Consider the following 13,369-nt stretch of genomic DNA (forward strand, 5'->3'; position numbering starts at 1 on the left):
GCAAAACGGCTCCGGCTTCCCCGTCAGTGCACTTTCTATCCCCCGCCCCGACCCCCGACGAAGCGCCCCGAGCCGAGCGCCCTCCCTTCCAGCCCCCCTCCTCCTCCCCAACTGCGCACTCAGCCGAGCCCGCCGCCCCCAATCCCCCGACCACCCGCCCCCTCCCCTCCATCCGATTGGTGCATCGCGCCGTCACTCCGCTTCCTCTCGGCGCTCATTGGACGAGGCGGAGGCTCCCCCCCTGCCTCCCGCCCCTCCCGCCGCCGTCGGTCGAGGCGAGCGGCGAGTAAATAGAGGCAGGAGCGCAAAATGGCGGCGCCGCCGAGCCCCGGCCGTGGCGCCGCGTCGCCGGAGCCCTTGGGCTCCAGGCCGGGCCCGGACGCGAAGCCTCCCCGCGGGTCGCAGCCGGCCGCTAAGAAAATGAAAGGGACCGACGAGAGGAGCCTGAAGGGCTCCAAGCGTGTCAACGGCGAAGGGGGCGGCGGTGGAGGAGGAGGAGGAGGCGGCGGCAGCAAGCAGCCGGTGGTGCCGAGCTTCGGCGGCCCCGCGGCGTGGGGCTTCGCCGCGCTGCCCTCGGGGAGCTCGGGGGGCTTCGCCTTCCCCTCGCCGCTGCCCAAGAAGCTGCTGCCGTCGCCGCCCGTCGTGCTGCTGCCGCCGCCGCCCGCCTCGCCCTCCTCTTCCTACCGGCAGCACCAGCACCGCCACCACCGGCACCGCCTGGCTCTGCCCGCCGAGGGGGGTGCCGGCGGCTGTGCTGGCGGAGGGGTGGCCGTGGTGGGCAGCGCCAAGGCGAAGAGGCCGAAGGAGAAGCGGGATAAGGAGAGGAGGAAGCACGGAGCCATGCCCGGGGCCGGGATCGTCGCTGCCGCTGCCGCCGCTGCTGTGGGGGGAGATGGCGGCGGGGCGCTGAGCGCGGCGGCCCGCGAGGAGAACGGGGAGGTGAAGCTGCTGCTGCAGAAAGGTGAGGGAGGGGGGGCGCCGAAATTGGGGGGTGGGGTCGTTGCAGGGGTCTCTCTGCTTCCGGGGAGAGCCTTTGGTTGTGGGGGGGAGCCCCCTGCTTCGGGGGAGACCCCTTGTTATAGTGTGTGGGGGGGGCTCCTGTTTGGTGGGAGCCCCCTTGGTGGTGGGGGGCAGCCCCCTGCTTTTGGGGAGCCCCCCTGTTTGTGTGTGGGAGCCCCCTGATTTTGGGGAGACCCCCCTGATTTTGAGGAGAACCCCTGTTTGTGTGGGGCAGCCCCCTGCTTTTCAGGAGACCCTTGCTTTTGGGGAGCCCCCCTGTTGGTGTGTGGGAGCCCCCTGCTTTTGGGGAAACCCCTTGATGGTGTGGGGGAGCCCCTCTTTTTATGGGGGGGAGCCCCGCTGTTCGTGTGGGGGACCCCCATGCTCCGGGAGACCCCTGCCCCTCTGCAAGTGCCTGGGGAAGGCAGCGGCAGGCCTGCCGTCAATCCTGTCAAAAAAAAGGGGGTGTGGAATTGGCTATGGCGTCAGCCAGAAGCTGCCAGAGGCCTTAGGTTTTCTTACCTATTAGGGAAATAAGGGTGGCGGGGGGCTTCCTAGGGGTCTGCCAAAGAAATTGAGTTTCTGTCGCTGCTGTGACAAAGACAGCGCGTTACGAGAATACGTGTTTGTTAGAAATTAAAAGGAGCCCTCAGTGAGCTCGTGATCAGGCTGTTGGTTTTTACAGGCTAAGTCACCGAGTGTCAGAGACCATGCACTTGAAATCTAGATAAGCAGGCTGTCAGCGTCTCATTTAGGTGCTTTTTCAGTTTTCCTTTATTTTCTGAAAATCACTGGGCTATATAAGCTTCCAAGAAATGCATTAGGCCTTCGGGAAGAAAGTCAGGAGTGCTAGGTTGGTTTATTAATGGATCTGGCCAAAAATGGCCCCTCCAGGTGAGATAAGATATTAGGCTAGCTTGTTGCTGACAGGCACTGACAATAGACGCGTAGGAAATAGAAGACAATACAGTGGTATTTTTTTTTAAACCAGCATATGCTTCCTGAGTCTCCATTGACCTTAAACCAGGTGTTGATGCCTTAGCATTTATATTAAAATACAAAGAACTTCAAACACTTACTCCATTACCTAGTTTAAGCAAGTTCCTTTCCTTTCTTTCAAAGGAAAGATAAATTGCAGCGTTTATGTAGGCTTAGGTTGCTTTGATTATGGCCTATTCCTTGCGCTCACAGGATGAGCCAAGCATGTGAAGACCAATTATTAATATCAATATACCATTTTCTGTCTATTGATTACATCGTCCAGCTGCCTTGCTGCATTTTCTGCTAGTTCCCACTGGTGTCTTAATCTATGCTGTAGCGTTAGGTGTTCAGATTCGCTTACCTTTGAGTTTTATTTTTTTAATTTTTGGCTTGTGTTCTCTTGATTCAACTTGTCCCGTGCATCTTCTTGTTGGGATCTTGATTGCTGCCATACAAATGGGCTTTAAGTACATCATTTCGGCACTTTCAGGCATTTCAGTTTAGGTACGTTTATTTTCTTGCCCTTGTCCAAAAGATGACTTGGGAAAAATCTTCGGAAGTTGCTTTCAGTAAGCATTTAATGATGGTAAAGTCTTTCTGTTGTCAGTGGTAGCTACCAAGAAGCTGACAGTATCTTCCTTGCAAAGTTATGAAAATCACAACCATATTCGCTCCCATTGCCGTGGTGTCCTACCAGTGTTACCCAACCGTGGCAATAAATCTCCGGGAACAATATTGTAATAACAAGATGAAGTGTTTTTGCATGCTGGTAAAAGAAACGATGACAGTGATGGTGTCAGCTGAGTAACTGGGAATTGAGCCCTCCTGGAAGCAGGGGTTGGCCTTGTAGGGGCCTTCTGTCCTTCCACTCTTCTCAGGAAGGGCATTTTCTCAAATACCACCAGTGTGCTGGCAGGTACAGGTACTTGAGATTTGAGCTGCTGTTTGCTCAGAACGGGTGTTTGTACATTTAATTTAGCTTTGAAAGCCTGAGAACAGGCCGGAACGTTTTTCCAAGGCAAATGATCCCTTTATGGCATCGAGGCCTTTAGGGTTGTTTAGAGGAAGTGATTTCTATCGCCGCAGCTGCTGCCGTAGGTCTGTACCTGATCGAGGAGCTTCCCATCACTGAGCTGTGCGTTCCAGCACAGGAGGCTGCGAGAAGGTGAGGGATGCCCCGAGTCATCTGCCGAGAGCAGCCGGCCTTTGAGAAGTGGTTCTGTGTTTGGCTGGAGATTAAAGAACAGGTTTGTGCTGTTAATCCTGTGAATAATTTACTTTCCAGAGAAGGAAGGAGAAATGTGGTTATGGAGGGAGAAAAGAATGACCCTGGGGAGGGAGGGAGGGCATCCTGAATCCTCGTGATGGAGGCAGACAAAGAGCAATGGGTTAGGGCAGGAGGGACCAGAAGATACTGAAGCTGGGTGCTGCAGTGTTTTTGGAATGAGTGGATTTGAGATCCTGACCTGAAAGAGGGTGGAAACAGCATGCAAAATGGTGAGACAGGGAGGTGGTGCTGGTCTTGGTATGGGGCAGCCGTCGTAGGTAAGTGCTGCGGAAAAGCAAGGAACGATAGAGGTGGGGTACACAGGAGGAGAGTGAAAAATGTAGGCAGCCTGCAGATATGACATCAGGGCAAACTTAAAGGATTTCATATAATCAAAAAGAAGTCTGAGCTGCTTGCGTGAACAATACGTAGGGGGAATGCAGGAATAACACACGGCCCTCTGTGATGAGGTAAGTTTGCAGAAGCTGTCGTGTGCAGCTGGTAATACTCGCTAAAAATCAACCAAATGCGGGCAGGCGCAGCGTGCCTCTTCTGCAGCCTGCCTTTAGGCAGCCTGTTTCGCTTTCAGTGCTTTGGAGAACGAGCAGCAGTGCAGAACTGACAGTATTGATTTTGTGCTCTGCATTCAGAGCTGGTGCACGTGGCGGCGTCTCACCCCAGAAGGAAGATGAGATGGGGCGGGTTAGAAGGCTGCAGGTGCAGAGCCCTGTACAGGGAAATAAAATTATCGAAAGATAAACGGGTGGGACAGGTGGGACTTCCTTGTTTATAAAAATCTGAAGGTGGAAAAGCTCCGCTGCCCCCTTCACAGCCAGAGTGGAGATGGACTGCACGTAGGCACGAGAGGTGGAAGGGGTTTCCAAACGAACTTGGCACTCAGCAGGGTGCTGGTGAATTAGGAGGATGGATGGTCCAGTCGGTGAGCTGTGTGGATGCTCTTCTGCGTGCAGCAGCTACGGTGCTGGGGGAAAATCATTGCTCTGGTGAGAGAGGGAGGGCCTGCACGAGCCTTGGTACATGAGAAAATGAGGAGTGCAGCTGGGGAGGGACGGCAGGATCCGTGCTGGGAGGTTGCGGGGCTGTGGTGCCCCAAGGCAACGCGGGCACGCGGTGATGTGGGGTGGATGAACGTGAGGTCTGGGCTTGCAAATTGGGTGGTGCCAACAGCATTTTGTTAATTCTAGTGCTGGTAGCATGGGGTATTGACGCACAGCAGGAAATCGTGAGAAGTTTTTCCGCCTGCCATCTTGGCCCAGTCTGAGAGCTGAGCATGGGGGCTGCCGACTGTCCTGTGCTTGTCCCAATGACTACTGGGCCAGAACGCCCGGTTTTGAGGCAACTTTCTGTACTGAGTGACAGGAAGATGTTACACAGTGTTAACACAAATCATGATGTCTTTATTCCCATTAAAATGTTTGTATTTCCTTCCTTGAACCATCGCTTGCTGGGAGACGTTTGTGGTCGTTGCATGGGCAGGACCTCGAGCTTGCGGGGTTGGAGCCAGGCCTTGCGGCTTGAGGATTGTATACGTGAGTCAAGGGAGCCTTGAGATGATGGCAGAGAACCTGGAAGGCCACGGTGCCATCTGTGTGGCTTATCCTGGAGATGTGAGGTTTGGACAATTCAAAAGGAGCTTGCCTCTTACTTGGCCGGATGGCTCTGGCCCTGCAGGCTGTGTAGCTCGCCGTGCTTTCAGACATGGTGCGGATCTGATAGGAACACCTGCTGTTCCGGGTTGTGACTACACCGACGCAGTTAGTTATTTAACTGGTACTCCACTTCGCAGTTCCCAGTCGCAATGGTTTCCCTAGCAGTGCAGAGCTCAGGTCAGCCCCTCCCCGCCTCAGCAGCTTGTTCTGTGCCACAGGCGTGCTGCAGGGCGGGAGCCAGGCTCCTCAGCCCTCTGCTCTGTTTTATTGCCATCTCTGTGTACAATTTTCCTGTTTCCCTCCCTTCCTCCTTTGTATTTTATCTTCAGTGATGGGTTTGCTGATAACACTGCCTCAGTGTGCAAGCAATTAGAAAATCAGGTTGGTATTTTTAACTTGCTGCTGGGAGTTTCCCTATGAGCAAGAACGCAAAGCTGAGTGTGGTCTGTAGCCCTTTTGCTTTTACTTCCAGTCTCTTTTCTCCCTCCCCCTCCTGATGTCATTGAAAGATAGGCTAGATGACATTTCAGGAAGACATTTACCTTTGATTCCTCCGGTAACTTTGGCGCTTTGACTTGCGCGCCACTTCGGGATTTTGAACTTTTAAGAGATTTCACGTTTCAGGCTGCTGCTGAAGTTCAGTTTACATCATTGGGAAGCTCATTTCACAGTCTAACTTAGCAAATTAGGGTTAGGCATTCTTGTTTCCCTTCTTTTAGATCTGGGACCATTGTCTTGGTAGGTAGGTTGCCTTTTTCCTTCTGTCAAACATTTTCTTCTGTTCATTTCTATTTATTTTCCTTTTTTTTCTTTTTTTTTTTTTTTTAACTGTCCTGCCTAACCCAACCACCCCTCTCCCTGCTCCTGACTCCTCTAAATCCAGAGGCTGTTTTTGTGCTCACAAGGCCACTGATCACTCCTCTGAATTCTGCACTATATTTCTAAGCAGATATCCTGTAGTAATCAACAGTACTCAAAGCGTTGAGGGCTTTAGGTGTGAGACACAAGAGGAAGAAGGACTGCTCCAATTTCTTGAGAGATATATTTGCAGCTTGCATCAGTGTCACTTCCAGCTCTCCGAACGAAGCATCCGATGCTGAGGTGAGTTTGAGGCAGTGCATCTCCGTCCTGAGGGATCCTGTCCCCTTTTGTTTCTATGAAGGCACCATGAAGCTTTGCTGGACAGATCAAAATCTTGTGTTTTGTAAGCTGGGGAGCAAAGGAAGCCCCTCATGTAGCCCAAAATCCAGCTCGGCATGCCACTTACACACAGAAACTCTGGTTGTCGAGTCGCACGTAGCGGGTCACAGATAGCTTTGCTGAGCTGAAACGAGATCAGCACAGCAGTTGGAAACATCAGATCTGAAACCTCTTCTGGATGCCTTGTTTGCAGCTGCCACGTTCTCCACTGCTGATTTCTGATGCAACTCCCCAGTGCTTGGGCTTACACTTGGCTTGTACAGCTCTGCACGTAGGAAAAGAAACTGCAGAGATTAGAGAAATCAGAGAGATAAGGCTTGCATTTCTCCCAAGCATTTTGCTTCTGGAAAAGGGGTTTTCCTTCCTTCCTGCTCACTGGAGGGATTGGGGAAATGTTTGCAGCTGTTGAGGGGTCGTCTTCAGTCCTGTCTGGGGTTTGAAGCTTTAATTGCTGAAAGGGAAGTCTGCCAAGTATTTCTTTGTATTTATTGGAATGAGAGAACTGTTGTGTTGTGTTTTCTTAGAAGTACTGTCTGGGTTTCCTCGTGTACATGAATTCAGGAGGGACGGAGGGATGGATGGATGTGCAGGTGTCAGGGCCGTTACCACAGTGGTGTGAAACGTACTGAACGTGTCTGCACAGCCAGATAAACACGGCTTCTTGAGGCTTCGCTTTGTGGGTGTTTGTGTTAAAGGAGGAAAGGGCGATGGAAGGACTGGTGCCTGATGTGCTCCCCTCCTCCTCGCCCTTCTGGCAGTAGTGACGGCCGTTAGCAGTGGCTTGTAAATATTTTGCCCGATGTGCAGTGACAGCCCTTAAATCAAAGGGCGGGGAGGGAGGCAGAGCACTTTGAGCATAATCTATGGCTGACTACTGATGTGGGTTACCATCTGGAAAACCGATGCAAAGCAGCTGCAGCTTCTGGCATCTCTCTGACGAGGCTCTGAAGCTTGGCTCGGGGCAAAAGCCGCCTCGCTCGAGCCCCTGCGCAGGCTTCAAGGTTTGCACAGAGCGGCAGCTGCTTTGCACATAAGGCAACTCAAAGCATTTCCTGCTCGCCCTATTCTAGATGCACTTGATCTACCTTTCTCTTCCAGGAAGCTTGCAGCAGAGGTGAAGGTCTGGCTGCATTTCTAAAATCTTACTCTGTTTACGATTCCTAAATCGTTGCAGTCGTTAGGAGAAGGTACCCAGTTAGGAAATAGCTTTCTATAACCTGAGGTGCACGTGGCTGTGTACCTTATAAATACAGTTCCTCCTTCATTTCTTTTGTTTACCCCCTTGGCCCAGCACCCAGAGCAAGTAGGAGCTTTTGGGCTGGAGGAGGAAGTATGCGTGTTGTGCTGAGTTAATGCAGCTAATGGGGGGAGTTAATTGAGTGAGAACATTCTTCAGATGCCATTTAGGAAGGTGAGATGGGAGATGCCTCTAATGGACTCTTCCATCCATATGCAGCACTTCCTGAAATGTGCTGCTGGGGCTGCTTTTTTTTTTTTGTGTGGGTATGCTGTTTTTGTAGGACCCAAAGTCCAAAGAAAATGGCACTTAAAGTGACACTTGTATTGGGAACGTGAGACACCCAGAAATCTTTCAATTCCCTGGGTGCTGTGATTACCATAAACAAGGTTACGTACTCCCCCAGAACTCTGTATTTTAAAAACTTTATGCATGCCACTGGTTTATTTAGTAGTTAAAAATAACTGTGTACCAGAGGCTTTTTCTTCAGACAGTAGAGCTTGAAAATGAAGGAACAATCTTAACTGTTGCTTGGGCCTTCCATAGCTGCGTCCTGCTGTGCTTGGCATTCTTTTTTTTTTTTTTTTTTTTAACTGCAGAAGATATTTTCAATCTGTTTAGGCTGTGAGCAGTTGTTTCCTGAGCAGAGTATTTCTTTGTCAAAGACGCATAAAGCAAAAGCACGTTTTGATAGGGGAAATCTTTGCAAAATGGTGAAGGGTCCATCTCTGTACCCTGAGATGTACGTTACTACAAGCTTTCAGCTTTTAGTGTATCAAGGGCTCTGTACAGGAATAGGAAGTGTGTGTGTGTGCAGGAAGAGCAAGTAGTAAAATTAGTAGCCACGTGAGAAGGCTGGTATGGGTTTGTGTGCTGCAGTAATGAGAAGACAAGTTAGTATATAATTGCTTGGGTAAGCTGCAATTGCTTGGTTAAGCTTTTTTTTTCCCTACTGTAGCTGTTAAAAGACAAAAGTGAAAAAGATGCCAGTGTGGCTTAATGCGAAGCGGGACCTGAATATTTCATCAGCTTCAGAGTCAGTTCCTGGAAGTCTGCAGACGAGCAGCAAGACAGGGAAGTCAGCGAGCACCGAGCGGGGGGTGTCACAAGAACCTTCCTGCAGCCGTGTAAGCGTGGGCAAGTAGGGATCTGGAGCATTGCGTAGGCTTCTGGATGGCTTCACATCAAGGGTTTGGTGCGACTGATGTGCTGATAAAGCAGCAAGTGTTAGCTGCAGTCTCCAGGCGAGGAGCTGGTATTTTCCCAGAGAGGCTTGCTTCATTGCGTTGTTGGCATCGTAATACCAAAATAATTATTCTTTGCTGTCACTTCCGAGGTGATAGATGGCATCAGGATTGACTTTTCCCCTCAAGGCATTGGAATAACAACTTGTAAGATTTGCTATTTTCTTCCTCTTCAAAATAGACAGAGCAGACTTTACTTTTTTCTTAATAAGTGGCTCAGAAAGTTAGACAAATCCTGATATTCACGACTAATCTTTCGATTATCCCTCACCAGAACAACCTTGGTAGAAGCGGGAGCACCTAAATCGGCTTAAGTAAAACTGAAGTTTATATTGCTGGGTTATCCACTGAGATGGGGAGGTAGTTATTAACGTGTAGATAGGCTCAGGTGGCTTCCCATAAAAGTAGCATAGAATTTTGAAGGGTTTATTATAAACCTTTACATGATTTGCTGCAGAACATATGCTGTACCTAGTACTTAATTTGAATTAATCTTTTATTTGGACTGGAACATCTTTTTATTATCTCTTATGCCTACTTTTTTGTACTGCCACCCCCAAAACACATACTTGCGGAAAAAGTTCCAGTAAGGGGTCACATCTCCAACTCATGCCTTCATTTTATTTGAACATATTGAACACAAGGCCTTTCTGTGTAAAACTTGACACCCCTCTTTGAGTCAAATTACCCCCTTACCGTACTTTGAACTCAAATGACATCCTCGTTAGCACGTGCAACTTGAATTTGTTAATTGGTTTTCTAAGCGCTTGGTAGTTTGTGGTGCACACAGACTGTTCCAGCTGCGTATGCAGGGCTCTGACATACCAGGAGTGCTGCTTGCTGGTACCCCGTGTTCTCTTGTCCATTCATCTCCATCTGTGTTGCAGTGCCCTGGAGACTCATTTCATCCCTTACCTATTGCAGCTCAAGCTTTTTTTTTTTTTTTTCTCTCCCCAGTTCCCAGTAATGTTGTTTGGAGATAATTGCAGAATATCCCATGGACATGGAGAAATTGCTGTAAGCATCTCTGCCTCTTCACTGTTTGGAGACGCAGCTGCCCTGCAAATGAAGTGGGGTACCCGAGGTTTGGTGTTGGCACTGGTTGCTACCAGTAAACCTCCAAAAAGCCATGCTGGAGCCTGCAGGTTTTGTTAACTTGTTCAGCAGCACAGGCTTTGTCTTTTATTGGTCACTTATTGTACAACACCTAGGTTGTAAATTGCCCAAGGTTTGTTTTCAGACAGGATTTTCTTGTTTGAGAAAGTGAGATTTGGACTGAAATGGTGCGTGGCTAGAGGGCAGTGAAACTTTATCTCGGAGAAGCCACTGCAAGATGTTCTGCGGTGGTTTGGAAACTCACAAGGCACTCTAGAGCCTGCGTCAACCTAGTCAACCTACACCAGCTTTGTGTTGCTGCTACCTGGGTGGTTAACATGGAGACTGAGGAACTGCACTTAGCCTATGGCATTTAACACGGAAAGGTGTCTTAATTCTGTGTACGGGCTGTAATGGCTCTTGGATACTTCTAAGCTTACTGTTGTAGAGCCAGTGTGGCTACGTTGTGATAGTTTTTGTGGTGAACTCAGAAGACTGGTTGAGTTTTCTCTCTGCATCCCCCTGCAAGCTGTGAAATGGGCCATTGATCACTGAGATCTGTCTGCAGAACTGTTCAGGAGCTGTGTCAGTTCTGCCAGCCAAAACACGTACTTTTCCTCATGAACCGAAACCATTTGAACTGAAAACTTAGTTCAGAGGGAGGAGACCTGTGAATTTGTACGCTGAAGCTGGGATCCTCAGGCTGTACACAGGTCCTCTTTTAGCACTGTGATTTCTACAAGGGGAAATGGTTGGGAGTAATTTATTTCAAACCTCCCTCAGCTGCCTTTACCTTACATTTACAGTCACTTCAGGTATGAGCTGCTTGTGGATGCTGCTGGAGGGGGCCATAGGACACTTGCATTGTTTCTTTTGTCTCGGATCTCTCACCATTGTCTCAGCTTTCTAGAAGTGAAAGGAAACCAGAGGCCCTTCAAAAGGTCTCAGCTTGCTCTCTGTCCCTACTCAGGCTCTGCGGCTGTCAGAGCTGCAGGATTCACGGGGCTGTGATGCCATTCACCAGCCAGTAATAAAAGCTTCTTTCAGTCCTTCATTCATCCTCGTTCAGCCAGTCTCAACGTCTGTATACACTCTTCAGTCTCACTTTGATTTCTAAGTGATAGCAGAAGTCAAGTGTACCTCTTAACACCATGCAAATGTCGACATAAAACCCAGGTCTGTCCTCGGTGATTGCGTGATCCTGGCTGGGCTGAGCAGCCAGCCCAGGTTACAAACCAAGCCCGGTGTTGCTGCCTCCGTGCTGAGTGAGTGAGTATCTGCTTTCAGAGCACTGCTGCTAATGCTGTTGTGTAATTTACTTCCCACCTTGTGCTTCTGAGGTGCATGGGATTTGCAGTTTGGGGGTTCTGCTTGTGGGGAGCTGGCTGCAGAGGAAGGATCCTGTCCATTCAGCCTATTCCTAGGACTTGTGCTGCAGAGAGCAGCTTGGCTGGGCTCTGCGCTCTGCCCTGCGGATAAATTTGCTTTGTCATCCCTGCTCCTTGAGTCATCAGAGGGCTTTTCCTGGGCATGACTGTTCCAGTGGCTGAGAACTACCATTTCCAGGCAGTTTTAACCATGACTGTCTTACTACTATTTTTTTTTTTTTGTGCCAGCATAGTTTTTTTCTCTCTGCCTGTCCTGATCTGTGTATAGGCAACAGACATAACTCAGTTGTCATCTCTATTGTGCCTTATTTTCATTCTTCAGGCTTGTCCATCCTCTTTCCAAAATGCATTCTTCATCCTAGCTGATGAAGATTCAAATTCCATAGCCTTATTAGAAAACTCCTAAAAGGAAAGATAGGAGAGCTGTGGAGCTGTTGTTACACTATACATTTATGTGGATTAACCCTGGTGCTTTCCTTACCCTTATGTCAAGCCCTTGTACTTCTTACTTAACCAAAGTATTTACAAAGCATGTTAATATTTATTGATGCTCTCTATTCCATTCCAAAATTGAAGGCTTCCTTTGTTCGGCTTTGAACATTTGTTAGTGAAGATACCTGCTTCTGTTTTCTATGAGTGCTCGAGGAAAAGTAAATGATTTCTCCTTAGGTCCACGTGGGGTCTATATTGCAGCCACCAGAAATGACACTTTGGGATTCTCTCAGCTTTATTACTGAGAAATCATTTTGAAGCATGCAGTTAGGTAGAAGCTTGGAATGAGGTTTACTCTTCCCCGTGAAGGTTCAGAAGCCCAACAAAAAAAAACCAAAACAGGTACTAGGCTTCAGGCCCAGAAACCAGATGTAGTGCTGGTTGCAGTGACCCCAGAGAAGCTGGATTTAACTAGGCTTCAGTGCTTGCCCTCAAAGGTAATTCTGAACTCAGCTTGAAGAGATAAATCCTAGAACTCAGGAATTCCATGGGTCTAGTATTTTTCATGGAGAAAGTGTGCTTAAAGGGTCTGCTTTTTACTGACAGACTTAAAACCTGGAGTGGCTTGTCAATAAAATAAATGAATGACTGCTCAAATAAGCTGTTGCTGATGGCAGATAAGCAAGGGAAACACGAATGCATTGTAGCTTCTTTGCAAATACAGATTTTTCAACGAATAATGAACTGGCATACCTTTTTGTATTGTCTTTTAATTACATATTGCTGCTGTTAACACATTAGTGCGGCCTGTGGACTTAAATGTAAAAGATTTTGCAGCTGACAATTTAAGTCTTCATTCCAAGCTACCTGTGAAAGCCTTTAAGTTTAGACTACATGGAGCTTGTTATGTGAAATTTCTAGTGGATACGAGCATCCAGCAAAATGCACTGTACTTCTGCCTTCATTTCTAATGCATGTAATTTGAATTTCAAGAAATAAGATCTGCATACAGATGGAAAATAAGAGCAGAGGGTACTATGAGTAAGTAAAAATTGTTGTTAACTGTGTGCAGTTAACGTGCTGAGTTGTTGGTACAGTTCTAGTGTAATAGAAATGAAGCTGGTCTAGGTTCAGTAAGTTTATGTTGGATTATGCAACAGCTAAATATTAGCTTTTCATATCACAAGTCCCGGAATTTCCTTGTAACTCTTTTCATCCTCTTAATAGGGCTTGCATAATAGCAATATGAAACATGCATGTGACAAAGTTTGTTGCTGTCGTTTAATTGTAAAATATTTGCATTTCAGCTCAAATCAAAGAGAAAATGAAAGAAAGGGAAAAGAAACAGAAAGAGAAGAAGAAGCACAAAATAATGAATGAAATCAAGAAAGAGAATGGAGAGATCAAATTATTGCAGAAAGGTACGTTCAAGCTGCTTAGTGTTTTTTCATTGTAGTGCTTTAAAACCTTTGTAATTGGATTGAGTGCTGAATTTTAATATTATGTCTTTCATTTAACTTAAATGCCCTTTTCCAGGAATAGCTGGTATAAGGCTTGGAATTTAAAACTTAATTATAAATGCTAACTTTTTTCAACTGCAGATACTGCAGCTTAAAAATATACATGTAATTATTGCCACAATACCAGTGTTCTTATACAGTAGCAGTAAAGACCGACGCTTTAAGGAATGACATTGCTGATATCTACACCGTCTCAACAGTTGTTGAAGAAGATTTCTATATCATAGAGAGGAAAAATGAATCCATGTCATTAAATATCTAACAGTAAATGCACAAAACTAAAGAACCAAGGAGTTCTAGTTCAGGAACTCTGTTGCATAATGAGAAATTAAGTGT

The 13,369-nt window shown here is 47.8% G+C and overlaps 1 protein-coding gene across 1 annotated transcript in view; it reads left to right on the plus strand.

The window, feature by feature from the left end:
• Window positions 1-287: 287 nt before the first annotated feature.
• RSBN1L (round spermatid basic protein 1 like) overlaps window positions 288-13,369 on the plus strand; it is a 49,977-nt gene continuing 36,895 nt past the window's right edge. The window contains exons 1-2 of the mRNA XM_082757886.1: window positions 288-961; window positions 12,821-12,934. Coding sequence (XP_082614012.1) covers window positions 310-961; window positions 12,821-12,934 — 766 coding nt within the window. The 5' untranslated portion in view covers window positions 288-309. The remainder of the gene's footprint in view (window positions 962-12,820; window positions 12,935-13,369) is intronic.

The sequence above is a fragment of the Aythya marila genome (genome assembly GCF_965140915.1).
Source record: "Aythya marila genome assembly, chromosome: 1".
Lineage (NCBI taxonomy): Eukaryota > Metazoa > Chordata > Aves > Anseriformes > Anatidae > Aythya > Aythya marila.